We start from the raw sequence: 15000 nt of genomic DNA on the forward strand, positions 1-15000 counted from the left end.
CTACAATGTCAATCGTCAACACAATGTAGATTATTGTAAATTAGTAGAGATTAGTGCTGAATAGGGTCATTGTATATGTATATCTATCTATCTGCAATCAATCTATCTATCTATCTATCTATCTATCTATCTATCTATCTATCTATCTATCTATCTATCTATCTATCTATCTATCTATCTGTCTATCTGTCTATATACAGTATATATATATATATATATATATATATATATATATATATATATATATATATATATATGTATATATATATATATATATATGTATTTATATATATATAATATATATATATATAATGTGTGTATATATATATATATATATATATATGTATGTGTATATATATATATATGTATGTGTGTGTATATATATATATATATATATACATATATATATATATATATATATGAAATATGAAAAGGTGAGGCCTTTAATCCCTGGAACACCATGTCTATCTTTAAGCATGGTGGTGGTAGTATTATGCTCTGGGCCTGTTTTGCTGCTAATGGAACTGGTGCTGTAAATGGAAAAATGAAAGAGGAGGATTACCTCCAAATTCTTCAGGACAGGCTAAAATCATCAGCCCGGAGGTTGGGTCTTGGGCGCAGTTGGGTGTTCCAACAGGACAATGACCCCAAACACACGTCAAAAGTGGTAAAGGAATGGCTAAATCAGCCTAGAATTAAGGTTTTAGAATGGCCTTCCCAAAGTCCTGACTTAAATGTGTGGACAATGCTGAAGAAACAAGTCCATGTCAGAAAACCAACAAATTTAGCTGAATTGCATCAATTTTGTCAAGAGTAGTGGTCAAAAATTCAACCAGAAGCTTGCCAGAAGTTTGTGGACGTTCTACCAAAAGCGACTTATTGCAGTGAAACTTGCCAAGGCACATCTAACCAAATATTAACATTGCTGTATGTATACTTTTGACCCAGCAGATTTGGTCACATTTTCAGTAGACCCATAATAAATTCATAAAAGAACCACATTTCATGAATGTTTTTTGTGACAAACACTATCACAAAAAAATAATAGTTGTAGAAATTTTGGAAACTCAAGACAGCCATGACATTATGTTCTTGACAAGTGTATGTACCCTTTTGACCACGTCTTATATGTATGTCAAGTTTCCCCTTAATGTAATTGAATGTGGCGGACCGCCATCACATTTTTATTACTGCCACACCTTGAAAATATGTTGTTTGAGAATCTCTGGTCTAAAGGAAACGACCATCCATCCATTTTCTATCGCTTGTCCCTCTTGGGGTCGCGGGAGGTGTGGGAGCCCATCCCAGCTGCACTCGGGCGCAGAAGCTGGGGTACACCCTGGACAAGTCGTCACCTCATCGCAGGGCCGAAACAGTTAGACAATAACTTTACATTTGATTAAAGCCTGCACTCCCTTGTAGCACAAATTTTCTGTTTATTTGTGTTGTTCTGACTTTTCTTTTAAGCCTAAAAAGCTTTCTTGTCCATGTGTGCACACATGCATTTTAGTGGCGGAATCAAATAATGACATGAATAAGAGTGTTTTCTCAGAGTATTTACCAAACTTGTTAAAGGGGCACGATGATGAATGTTGTCTGTTCTGACTTATAAGTATTGTTACAATATTGGATTATTGTGTTAAACAATACCAAATCATCAAATCATAAAGTTCATGCATTTTGGTGTGAGCCTGCACACAGTTTTGGATACTTCTAGTCAGTTTTGCAGTCTGGCTATGTCATGATGGCACCACTAGGTGCCACTTATTTAGACATTGATTCAAGCTCTCAGTCTCTGCTTCAAGCCATGAGAAAACACTAAAAAGGTAAGTTAAAGTATTATTTTCATCTAATCGTGGGATGTACACAAAAAATGCAGTGACATAAATGCTGCTAAAACAGCTTTTTTCATGTACCGGTACTCTTTTTTTTCATGTGGTCTCTGAATCAATTGGCGAGTGTGGAGGTGTACCTATTAATGTTGTACGAATCCGGCCCGCGAGCTGTAGTTTGGGGACCCCTGACAAAGACTGTCTGACAAAGACTGTGTATGTACTGTGCAGCACTATGTAACTTAAACTGTTGATTGGCCATATTAAATGATTTTTCATTTTTTATGGTGTAACAATTGATTGCTAGTGTGCCTAATGTTTACAGACATACAGAACACATCTTCACTGTATGGTGGTGTCTATAAACAGCAGCTTTTACTGTAGAGTTTAATGTAGTCACTGAGTCTTAGCCTCCTGACTGGATGTAGTTATTTTATTCATAGCAGTCTGAATGTCAAATGTTTGTGGTTTCAGCAATTGTCTTTTATCTGAATAATTCATCAGTCAGATGCTTGTGTGAGTAGAAGAGAGAAACACAGCCTCATTATTTTGATTTCTTTTCACAGCCATGTTTACTTCATTGTAAAATAAATATAAAAATGGTTTTATTACAAATGCATTGGTTCGCTAAGTGAATTCTGCATTACGCATTCTTTTTTTTTTATCCATCCCATTTTCTACAGCTTATCATGTTTAATATTTTCGCTTCTCTTTGTAGAAGCTTGTACTGTATGTAAAACATCTAAGATCAATGTGCCATCTTTCACTTACAATACAAACCTCAAAAGAAGTGCAGTGCACACAGCAGCTTTAGGTTTATGGAAATCATGGCAGGGTATTCTTTACACTACCTTTCCAAAAAACTGAGACATTTCATTGCACACATGGGGAGTTTATCAGATGAGTATTTTCTCCAGCTGGTTGTCTGCTACAATCTGGGTAATGATGCCTGGTTGAGTAGTCACTGCATTGCTGGAGGTTTGGGTAAGCTGAGGACTCATGTGCACCTCATGTGATGCATGCTTTCTTGTGATTTACAGAGAGGATTATGAAAACTGAACACTGACTCTGCAGAAATGGTCTTGTGGTTATCCTTGTGACATATTTGTATTGAACACTACAATACTGAACACTACAATACTGAACAGCTATATACCATATGTTAACATTTTGATGATAAAATTGTCATGAGTTGAGTCCTTGCATTTGCCATAGCAACCCCCCTTCATATATTGCATTTTTTTAAATTTCCAGGACAATGTTTTCTATTTTCTTTGGTGTTCTTTTGAAGATGAAGTTTAAATGCGAAGAGTCCAAACCAGTTGCAAATGTCATTACATTTTGGGCAAAAGCTAACACATTTCCTTTAAAAGAAAGAACATTTCCTCCAAATGTACTTTTCACCCTTAAAATAGAATACTGACCAGTTACTGAATATTGTTGCAGACGGCTGGTTCGAAATGTTTGTACTTGTGTATATGATGTATTAGTCACCAGGTAGGAAAGTTTTTGTCGTAGATCCATTTTCACTGGAATTTTTTAGGAAAATGGTTTGATGAATTGCCACCGTCAAAGATGGCAAGGAAATAATCATACTTTGCAGGGGATGTTTGCATCCGGACACTAAGTGCGGGCGGAAACTTTGCATGTATGGGCGTTTGCTATGAAGGGATATTCCCCATTAGGTAATCAATTGCAATTGTATGTCCCTGATAATATTTTGGGAAAATAAATCGTCTAAACGTCTCCCGACGCCTAAACTTGTGACCTGCATTCGACCTTTCGTTAATCATATAAAAGATTACCATCTCGATATGTGATATGTACAGTATTCAGTATGCATTCAGTATCAAAAGTTCTCCTTATCCTTTATCAGATGGGAATATTTTCCTGGCACATTTTAAATATCTCAAAACCTTGGACATTTCGTTTGGATATTTTTTTAAGGTGCCTTGACCCTAGAAACATTTTGACTGGTTTTAAACCGAATTGTACACTCAATTAAAATTAATAAGCCATATTGTTTGCTGCTTTGTATTTTGATTGTTTTATTTGTTAGTATATTCAACTTATATTCTACATTCAGGCATTTCAACCTGCGGATGAGGAGAGACACTTCGGTATTTTCTCCAGATCTCGAAATTGAGGTGTCAGGAGAGGAAGCACCCATTGATACGTCACATATCTACAGTGGCGAGCTCTTGGGTACGTTTCCTTTGTCATACAGTATTACATTATATCACAGCACTTTGAGCAACTTCTTACATTTTTGATCGACTTCACTTCAGGACGACTTCCCGCTGTCTTGTCTCCTGCAGAGTTAAAATTACCCAGACCACCTCTTTGTCTTGTGTACTTGCGTGCGTGTGAATCACACATAAAATAAATGCCTTTTTTGTGTGTTTTATTACCACATTTATCGTCAGGTTATCTCTGCTGTAGTGCAGGATGATATAAAACGTTGCTTTTTAGGTGTTTACTGTAAATAATGTCTCTATGAAACCATCATGTCTGCTGCAATGATTTGAGGTTCAGCCAAGAACAGTATATCCGTTGTAAAATGTTATCTTAACTCTGGATCATTTAGTGTATTTTGTTTTTAAGGGGAAAAGGACACGCTGACCCATGGTTCTGTGATTGAAGGGCGCTTCGAGGGCTTCATTAAAACCCAACAAGGAACATATTTTGTTGAACCCTCCGAAAGGTACCTTAAGGAGAACAATGTGCCCTTCCACTCCATTATCTATCATGAGGATGACATCAGTAAGTATATGATTCCGTTTTTCTGACGGTATGAGATACAAGAGTTTAATGGGGCATTTTTATAGAAATTGCTTGAAATGCATTTTTAGAGCTATTCAAAGAGCTACATTATCTTCTCTAACGGCCATATAATGTTAAAACTACAAATAAATAGGTAAAAGTCAAGTAGATTATAAGAGGGTAAACATGATAAACATTAAAATAAAAAAATCACAGATAGTAGTGAACCCACAGCCCCACCCTGTCTCAGCAGGCTGTTATTTCAAAGGTGAATAACCTGATCCATGTTGGTTTAATAATAGGATTATAGGGAGACTGTCAATATATTTGCAAATTACATTCAAGCCAATCAACTATTTTGGTATTCTGGGAAATGTTTTTGTGACCTGATAACTCTATTCATGGCAACGCTATCCACTCATGTCATGAACTGTCTCTCTATGCTAATAGAAGCGCCATTTCCCCATCCTTATACTGTATTGTAGTTTGCAAACTGAGCTTTATGAGGGGTATTAGAGGATGGATTTGGGATTAATGCATCTTGTCTTCAGCCATGTACTCTGCAGCCTCATAGTTCAGTTCAACTTTTCAATTCCTTTTATGACATTGGCAATGCAACCTCGAAAAGTATTTGGAGTGCTGACGTCCCAATATGCTTAAATCCAGATTGTAATCCATATCTCTCTTGTTTTGTATCCCATTTCTGACATTTCCTGAAAGATTAATCAAAATACGACCATGACTTTTTGAGCCAATCTATAGCGGAGAACAGAAATGTAGTGAAACCTCCTGTCAGACATCCAATGTCTTTGTCTCTGTGGGTGGAGGTACTTTGTCTCTGTGGGTGGAGGTAGTGAAACCTCCTGTCAGATATCCAATGTCTTTGTCTCTGTGGGTGGAGGCAGGGACGCTACACAGTAGTAGCTTGTAAATAATGTTGAAGTGATTTGGATCAGCCCCAAAATGTAAATGACTTGCTCCTTATCACATTTCAGACATTTCCTCACAGTTAGATGAAAATACGTCAATACCTTTTTAAACCATGTATAGTGGAATGGAAGAAATTTAGTGAACACTCGCAAGGTAACAATAGAAATAAACTGGATGAGGCCCAAAATTCAAACAGGTTGTGTTCCTTATCCTATTTCAGACATTTTCTAAAGTTTTCATGAAAATCAACCCATAACCTTTTGAGTTATGTTGCCAACTAACTCAACTGTTTATTTCAATGTTTCCCATTGTAATAATTACAATAATTCTAAGACATGTTCTGTTCAATATTATGATATATATTGTAGCATGACATTAAAATGTTATTGTATGATATAACTATTGTTTGTATAGTAATTTTAACATCTTGACTGGCTAATATAACTGCAGCAATGCTGCTACTTTGGGGCAGTATTTATGTCACTTGAAAAACTTTATGGTGAGAGCCGGCGGGAGCATGGATGTCAACAATGTAGCAAGGATGCAAAACACACTGGTTGAATCAACAAGACCTGAAGAGGAAATGGTGCCTATTTAATTTTAATTAAGAAAGTCAAGACGTCAAACAAAAAAATTGGTAGGCCAATCTGTAAAACATGCCGCCGCTGAGCTGGTGATAGCTACTTGAACACATCTGTTCTTTTCTATCACTTGAAGACACTACATTAAGTACAGAGACATTGTTAAAATGCGACAAAGTACTAACATTACCTCAAAATCACGATGTGATAAAAAGAAAAACACCAAAGATTTTGACGTAGTCGTCCAAATTTAGCTTGTATGATAAGCAGTCCCGCAGACACAGAGAAATGACAGATTCAATCTCTAAATTCATGTGGCCTAGTAAACAATGTCGAAATAAGTGCTGATATTAAAAATATTTTTCTTTTAGTTTTTTGTCTACTTCTTGTTATATATAAAATATAAGCAACATTGGCATTCATTTCATGTGTGTAATATATTTAGAATTTTAAGAAAAAATACTATTTAGTGATATATATTTATTTGGATATAAAATTACCGATAACGACATATTTATTTTTATATTCATATCGCACGGCGCTATTCATTAGTGTGATAGCAAGGAAAATCCAGGTCCAGTCCATTAAAATTATTTACCAGAAAATATACTGCTAAAGTGTACATTCACATATTTTTAAACACCATGTGCACTCCATGTGTAGGTAAGTAGCCTTGAGGGTAGGGTTTCAACTAGCATTATTTTGATAGTTGACTTGTCATCAACTATCTTAGCGATTAGTCAACGAATCGGATTATGAAGCGTACACGTATTCAGCGGCTCTAGTCATCGGCTTTCTAAATACAGCTTAAGAAAATCTAAAACTACAATACTTCTTCATAAATATTTATTTATACTATAACTGTGTTGCTCATTGGGCTGTTACAAAAATTATAACTGTTTTGAAGTTTTGTCTATTTCAAAGCAAAGCAAATAGCTGATAAAAACAAAGAATCTTTGTTGTTTGGTCAGTGCCAGGAACACTAAATGGCGAATTGTTGCACCGCTAGTTCAGAACCATATTTTCAATGTGTTTCTAATTGTAATTGCTGACAAGTGCAGTGCTAATACGCACAGATTGTGTTTGCAAATTAAGCCTTGCACTTACGCGCAGATCAATTTTCTCTGTGATTCTGGCTTTTCTTTGCTGAGGAGCTCATCATGCTGGCACAGTGGCGCTTCACAGTTCCATTCGTCACACAAGCAGGATTAATGCAGTTTGTGCTAGCCTGAAGACAAGTTTGTCACTAAGTACTTTAGTGGTAAAGGTGGATCTTTTACTGCTTTGTGAAGTTTTGAGAAATAGATTTGTTGGTTTGTGGTGAGACAAGCCCTTGGGGGTTATGCTTTTGATTGAGGACTTTCCCTTGCGTGACATCTCCCAGATCACTGCCTCCTCTTCCTTAGAAACTGATAGCACAGTATTTGATAGCCAAAATCATGTACTTGTTTTCTATCAGCTTATCCTCATAAATATGGCTCTGGTGGAGGCTGTGCTGACCACTCTGTGTTTGAGAGCATGAGGAAGTATCAGACAACTGCAGGAGATGAGCCTGCCAAAGTAAGTGCCAACATCACTGCAAAGCCCTTCTTCTCTCAGTTAAATGCCACCTGATTATTAAATAAATCTTTATTCGTCTACAAACTGTCTCACTCGTGTACCCTATACTGTGTGTATTGTGTGTTGATGATTTGTGTATGCAAAACATAATTTTCCTTTTTTCAATTATCCTTATGCTGATTTTATGTTTATGCTTATTTTTATGTTCAACTGATGCTGTTTATTTATGCAGAGGGTGGTGAGCACATTAAAAGAGGAGCCCACCAATGGTCCTGTGATTTTAAGGAAGAAGAGGGCAACGGAAAAAGACAAAAATATTTGCCTATTATTTATTCAGACCGATCACTTTTTCCACGAGTACTACGGCAGTCGAGAGGCTGTCCTGGCACAGGTACCATCACACACACAAAAATAATTAGTGTTCCAAAAGGGGCGTTCACACATTGCTGGTTTAGATGGCCGTTCATGCCAATTCGCCATGCTCCATCAAAGACCGTGTTAACTTCGTACACAAACCTTGATTGGTTGTCACTCATCCGTCATAAACTCTCAGAAAAAAATGGAAAAAATGTATACGTGTTAAATGTTTTGTGGCGGTCTTGGTGGTTTGAAATGGATCTTGTTTAAAACACCTTTCACTGTGTAAAGAACAGCAGCCTCTGTTTGCAACACTAGATCCATGATAAAACTGTTAACACCGCCATAATGTGTTAGTCACATTTGGTCCTAAAACGTCACAATGTGAACACGGAGAGGGTGGCGATAAACACAGAATCATCATGGTCTCACACCGTAGGACTAGTTTATGCGGAGTAAAGGGTGCAGGATTCCGCCGCCTTCAGGAAGATCCGTGGTCCTACCGTGCCAATCCACGTTGGTGCTGTGTTCAGAAAGGCTTTCTGTCATCAGTGGTACACGGTTCTCAAACTGCCATCTAATCTGCCAGTGTGTGAACACACTTTTAATCACTCGCTCACTACTTTGGAGGAATTTAGGATATACAATATATACTAGTGTACAACATTGGCTCTTGATGCCCTATACTTGAATGAGCAATAATCCAAACCTTGACTTTGGCTACAGATCTCCAGCCACGTTAAGGCTGCTGACTCCATTTACAAAGCCACAAACTTCTTGGGCATTCGAGACATTGGCTTCATGGTGAAAAGAGTTAGGGTGAGTTTGATGTTTTCAAATCTATTCTGAGTCTTCGTATGCAAGACGTTTATAATCAATATATTGATATTTTAGCCAATGGCAGGTTATCTTTGTGTGAGAACCTTCACCTTCCTCTCTGATTGATCTGTTACCCCTTAGATAAACACCACAGAAAACGTGAAAGACATTACCAATCCTTTTCGTTTTGCCAACATCGGAGTGGAAAAGTTTTTAGAGCTGAACTCTGAACAGAATCACGATGACTATTGCCTTGCCTACGTCTTCACTGACAGGGACTTTGACGAAGGCGTCCTTGGTTTGGCTTGGGTCGCCTCACCTGCAGGTTGGTCACACAAAGCCCTGTATCAGTAACTTTCTGTGTCGTACTTAAAACGGGAAGTAACCACACACCATCCTGAACAAAGCATCTCATTTGCTTTTACTTTTAATTTAATAATTTAATGGAAAGATTATTTTTACGGACACTTTACAGACACTTCATTGGGCACATCTTCACAATCCAGTAAAAAGTAATAATGTACTTTTAGTTAAGTTAAAGTTAAAGTACCAATGATTGTCACACACACACTAGATGTGGTGAAATTCGTCCTCTGCATTTGAACCATCCCCTTGATCACCCCCTGGGAGGTGAGGGGAGCAGTGGGCAGCAGCAGTGCTGCGCCCGGGAATCATCTTTGGTGATTTAACCCCCAATTCCATCCCGTTAGTAATGCTAAACTCTTGGAGAAGAATGCAGGATAACTTAGTGCAAGTATTTCTGTGTTTAACAATATTGTTTCAGCTAAAAAAAACACCTACAAGGTGGGAAACTCAAAATTGTGTAATCATTATTGCATGGTAAAAACAAGTAAAGCAGACCATAATAGAAAAAAAATATATAGTAATGCTCGGTTGATACAAAACTGTTACTTTCTTTAAAAAATCAATGCTGGTGGAAGATTTCTTTACATTTACAGACCTGAGAACCACATTGTGTACATAAATGGACTACAGTGAGATGAAATACACTTTGCTAATGTTTTAAGCGCTTAAGTGTCTCGTTCTGAATGCTATTTCTGATGTTGCTCCCTAATAACATTTTCTGCACTACTGAAAATTATACCCATCATGTTAACTTCTCTATTACAACAGGCTGAGAGAGTTGCATTGTTTTGAAAAAAATATTCGTTCATTTAAGACATTTACTATTAAAAAAACACCGAACCCCTTATGTTGAAAGATAACCTGCTTTGTATTCATTCATCTTTGGCGACTCAATGCTGCCCTCTGCTGAAAAACGTAAATACACACGCTGCCTTTTGTTAAAGATGTTTGTAAAGTTCTATCAAAATGTTTGACTAAATATTATTTATTTTGTTGATTAAAAATTCTACAAGCTTTGACTTGGATTCGAGAACAAATTGTACTTTGTTTGTTATTTTAGCTTTAGTTTGGTAGTGACCTAGCATTTTGGCCTCTAAGCAGCCAATGGCAGCATATGGCCTTTGTCAATCAATAATACACTCTGACCACAGCAAGCTCTGGAGGCATTTGTGAGAAGAGTAGAACCTACTCTGATGGGAGGAGGAGGTCCCTGAACACTGGCATTATCACAGTGAAGAACTATGCCTCACACGTCCCTCTAAAGGTGTCTCACATCACTTTCGCCCATGAGGTTGGCCACAACTTTGGCTCTCCTGTAAGTTCTATCTCATTAACCATTGAAAATTATGCACCTCTGAACGTTGCTTTTCACATTTAACTTTTCAAAACATGTGTATGCACTCACAGCATGACTCCGGGACTGAGTGCACCCCTGGAGTATCCAGAGATAAAGAAGCGGGCAATTACATCATGTATTCAAGCGCCACTTCCGGAGACAAGCCCAACAATAACAAGTTTTCAGACTGCAGCATCCGAAATATGAGTGCTGTTCTGGTAAAGAAGAAGGACATCTGTTTTGTTGGTAAATTCTGCATTTTAACTTTTTAGTCCTGCTTAGTAAGTTATGTTATGCAAGGTATGGATTCCAGTTGTGATTCAATTGTGTGTATCTATGTAAATGTACAGTATCTGGACAACCCATCTGTGGCAATAGACTTGTGGAAGAGGGAGAACAATGTGACTGCGGCTACAATGATCAGTGCAAAGATCCCTGCTGCTATGATGCCAACGAACCGGACGGCACCAGGTGCAAACTCCAACCTGGAAAGAACTGCAGGTTAGATGTATTCTGTTTATTGTATATACTTATATCCCTGTCTATATAATCCAATTGGCCATACTTTGTGTTTATTCTATTTAGACAAGCTGTAGGTGTAGTGATGTAATCTTTGTTTACCTTGACTTGTTTCAAGTTGAAACATGTCAAGGTAAAAACAATACTATACCTAAAACCATGTCTGAATAGAAGAAAATGAATTCTGTATTCAATAAGAAGGTAGAGTGAATCTTTTCAAGCCATCCAATTAGCTGTTATTTCAATGTAATTTCCATATTTGTAAAGGCAATCAAAAAAGTTAATCTATATATAGCACAAAAGGTGAAGCTTGATGCACTGCAATGCATAGATTGGTCAAAAGACAAACATGTTTTCAAACAAATTAGTTTTTGGAAAAGCCAGGAACAAGGACATAAATAGTTCTTAAATTTACTGTTGTGTAGTTACTGTGTTACACTGTCACATAACTGTGATGCCCACTATGTTTCTGAAATATGTGAATAATATTTGATTTCTTTCCTGCAGTCCAAGCCAAGGCCCATGCTGCACGGAGGAGTGCTCTTTTAAAGACTCATCAGAAATGTGTAGAAAGGAGTCTGAGTGTGCCAACATTGGAACGTGCAACGGTTTGATTGCTGGGTGTCCTACTTCTCAATCAAAGGACAACCTCACCTCTTGCAATGAAGAAACACAAGTCTGTCTCAATGGGGTAAGTTAGCTTCAGTTTCACTTGTAATTTGTTTCATGCTTTATACTTCTGCAATTTACTTGTTTGATGCAGGTCTGCAGTGGTTCCATTTGTGAGAAGTACGGTCTTGAAGTTTGCACCTGTGCCAGTGAAAATAGCAAGAATGAGGCGGCTGAACTCTGTCACGTATGCTGCATGGAGAAAAGTGGGTGACAGGCTGCAAAAGTCGCTAGCGTTTAGAATGCACGGCTCCCATCATTGTAAGAACTCACTTCTTGTCTTTCTGTCGCCAGTGAACCCCAGCACCTGTAGCAGCTCGGGCTCGGAAAAATGGGCCGCGTTTTTCAACAAAAAGGTCATAAATCTCCAGCCCGGCTCACCGTGCGATAACTTTAGGGGCTACTGTGATGTGTTCATGAGGTGCCGCCTGGTGGATGCTGATGGGCCTCTGGCGAGGCTTAAGAATGCCATATTCAATTTAGAACTGTATGAAACAATTGCCGAGTGGATAGTGGTGAGTGTCTAAAATAGATTAACACATTCATGCAGATCTGCACTGCAGGTAATGATATCCTATATTTGACTGGAGTGTGTAAGTGAATATCATTTTATATATCTCTTGTCAAGGATCACTGGTGGGCAGTGCTTTTGATGTGCATCGCGCTTATATTGGTAATGGCTGGCTTCATCAAGGTTTGCAGTGTGCACACTCCAAGCAGCAACCCAAAACTGCCTCCTCCAAGGCCACTACCAGGTACACACAATACAGACAGTGCATATCTACCTATTGGAATCAGCTGAGCACAACCTTAGAATTACATCCTGTCACTCAGATAATCAACTTTAAAACCACTACTAGTGTACAAATCATGCCAAAGTACATTGCTGAAGTGTTTGGAATCAGCTGAGCACAACCTTAGAATTACATCCTGTCACTCAGATAATCAACTTTAAAACCACTACTAGTGTACAAATCATGCCAAAGTACATTGCTGAAGTGTAAGAACCATATGAACCATCTCGGGCTCTGAGAACAACAGCGAGTGGTCTCATGCTGGCACATTTAGATCCCCCAAAACATTATTTAGCTTTTTAGAAATCAAACTTAAAGACCTGCCAACCATGAACACATTTTATAAGTTCTCCACATGATGTCAACTCAGTGAGCAACTTCAACTCTTGGAGCTGGAAGTAGTCACTTTGTTACAACACTTATATTGCAAATGTTGATCTGAAATCAGAGGAGTTCACAAATGAGTCTACAAGAAACCATTAAAAACACCGACAACTCGCAGCCTTTATGGTCCCAGTGCCTTAGCATGAGGTTAGGTTTTTTGCAAGAAGGTTTGCAGGATGTTGAGTGAGCCGGCCTAGCGTACACTGGTCTTTCAAAACAGGAGCATACTCCACGCCTTAAAGACTGAACTTGAAATTGAAACTGGCAAAATGCAAAAAAATTAATGATACATGTGTACCCAAAGAGCAGTGAAGTGTTAAAGTGAACTCAAAGTCAAAATTCAGTGTATGCAAAATGAGTTTATGCTAGCATTCGACTGTTGCTAAAACAAAAGTTTGATCTGTTGTTGCCTTGTAGGTACCCTGAAGAGAAGACGGCACCAACAGAGCAACTCACAAGGCATGCCGGTGAACTTTCGGCACCAAAGGGAAAACTATCAAATGGGTGAAATTAGGTATTGAGAGACTGGGAGCATATGACAAGTCGTCACTTGCTAATTACTAGCGCCTACACTGGAAGCACTTGAGTTGCCAAAAGCAAATGAATAGTGTCTAAAGTCAATTTACGAATGAAGCCCTCATCTGGCTGACATCTTATCTCACAGACCGGAAACCGTTCATCTTTTTATATGACTAGTCCTCCTCTACTGCCCCTTTGTCGCAAGGCGTCCCGCAGTGCTCGGCACTTTGTCCTCACCTCTTCATCCTCCACCTCCTCACCCTCACTCAGATTGTTCATAGCCATGGTCTCCAATTCACTGTTATACCGATGATATTCAACTCGACATATCCACAAAATGCATCAACCCTCAGACTCATTCTACCCTCTAAACTGTCATTCTGACAAATTTCCTTAAACTGAAATGTACCAAATTTGTCATTCATAATAGGTCCAAATTCCCTCACCTCTATAGCAAAAGTTCCGACTCTCCTTAAATAATACTACCCTTTCACCCACACCCCACCGGCGGAACCTTGGAGTCATCCTTTACAGTAAACTAGGCCCCCTCTTACCCCAAGACTTGCTCTACCCTACACCTCTTTCTGTGAAGAAACGTCAAGGACAAGGACTTACAAGGACACTAAGCAGCGGACCTGGGGGGGTGCAAAGCCCTCTGTTGCCGCACCTTTCCTGTGGAACTTGATTTTCCCACACATCCGTGACAACTGCTGACACTACTACCTTTGATACTAACTTAAAAAAACACCTGTTCCACACTGCTTTTAACTCAAAACTTTTTGAATCTTTCACATTTAGTAATACATCACATCACAACATTTTAATCTTGCTTTCTGTATGTATTTTTAAACCGCATTTGTTCTGTTTTCGCACTTGTCTTACATTTTTTACCCTGCAAAGCATCTTTTGAGTTTTTGAAAAGGGCTCCATACATAAGATGTATTATTATTGTCATTATTATTATTAAACTGACTTATCCATGCCTACATGTGAGGTAGAACTCACGTTACAACTGAATCGTCGTCACTGGACAGCACCCTTTGTGCTCTTGAGAGCCAGAAGAGAAGTTCACCGAGCTCTGTTATGTGATCTTGATCGTTACATTTTTTTACTGGGCTGTTTTTTGTTTTATACCAGAGGACGCTGGCAGCTTACCTTAAGGCCCATCACTTGAAATATTCTTACAGTACATTTAAATTTTACCGCCAATCAAAACACTTTTGCTGCCATTGTTATTTTACAAGGTTCTAAATGTAAAGCCATAAAAACAAAAACTTTTTCTAATGTATTGCCTTTATTCTTTCAGCTTGTACAGTTCTCTTAATGATGATTGTTTCTCTCAGGATTAATAAAACAAGGATGGTTAAGTAATTTCCTAAATGGTGCCTCCAGAAAGCTTTATGGATAAGTAAGTTTAGAATGGGCAATGCGGGGCATATTTAATGGTATTTAATGTGTGAACGTGAGTGAATGTTGTCTGTGTTGGCCCTGCGATGAGGTGGTGACTTGTCCAGGGTGTACCACGCTTCCCGCCCGAGTGCAGCTGGGACAGGCTCCAGCTCCCCCGTGAT

At 38.3% G+C, this 15000-nt stretch overlaps 1 protein-coding gene across 1 annotated transcript in view; it reads left to right on the forward strand.

Annotated features, from left to right (window-relative positions):
* adam10a (ADAM metallopeptidase domain 10a) overlaps nucleotides 1-15000 on the forward strand; it is a 30233-nt gene that overhangs the window by 14766 nt on the left and 467 nt on the right. Inside the window, exons 4-17 of the mRNA XM_061964084.1 lie at nucleotides 3919-4037; nucleotides 4437-4595; nucleotides 7566-7666; nucleotides 7899-8057; nucleotides 8750-8842; nucleotides 8984-9167; nucleotides 10360-10523; nucleotides 10616-10790; nucleotides 10895-11045; nucleotides 11571-11754; nucleotides 11827-11938; nucleotides 12027-12247; nucleotides 12361-12487; nucleotides 13328-15000. The exon at nucleotides 13328-15000 is cut by the window's right edge and continues 467 nt beyond it. Of these exons, the coding sequence (XP_061820068.1) occupies nucleotides 3919-4037; nucleotides 4437-4595; nucleotides 7566-7666; nucleotides 7899-8057; nucleotides 8750-8842; nucleotides 8984-9167; nucleotides 10360-10523; nucleotides 10616-10790; nucleotides 10895-11045; nucleotides 11571-11754; nucleotides 11827-11938; nucleotides 12027-12247; nucleotides 12361-12487; nucleotides 13328-13431 (2053 nt within the window). The 3' untranslated portion in view covers nucleotides 13432-15000. The remainder of the gene's footprint in view (nucleotides 1-3918; nucleotides 4038-4436; nucleotides 4596-7565; nucleotides 7667-7898; nucleotides 8058-8749; nucleotides 8843-8983; nucleotides 9168-10359; nucleotides 10524-10615; nucleotides 10791-10894; nucleotides 11046-11570; nucleotides 11755-11826; nucleotides 11939-12026; nucleotides 12248-12360; nucleotides 12488-13327) is intronic.

Source organism: Nerophis lumbriciformis, linkage group LG06 (genome assembly GCF_033978685.3).
Source record: "Nerophis lumbriciformis linkage group LG06, RoL_Nlum_v2.1, whole genome shotgun sequence".
NCBI classification, from domain to species: domain Eukaryota; kingdom Metazoa; phylum Chordata; class Actinopteri; order Syngnathiformes; family Syngnathidae; genus Nerophis; species Nerophis lumbriciformis.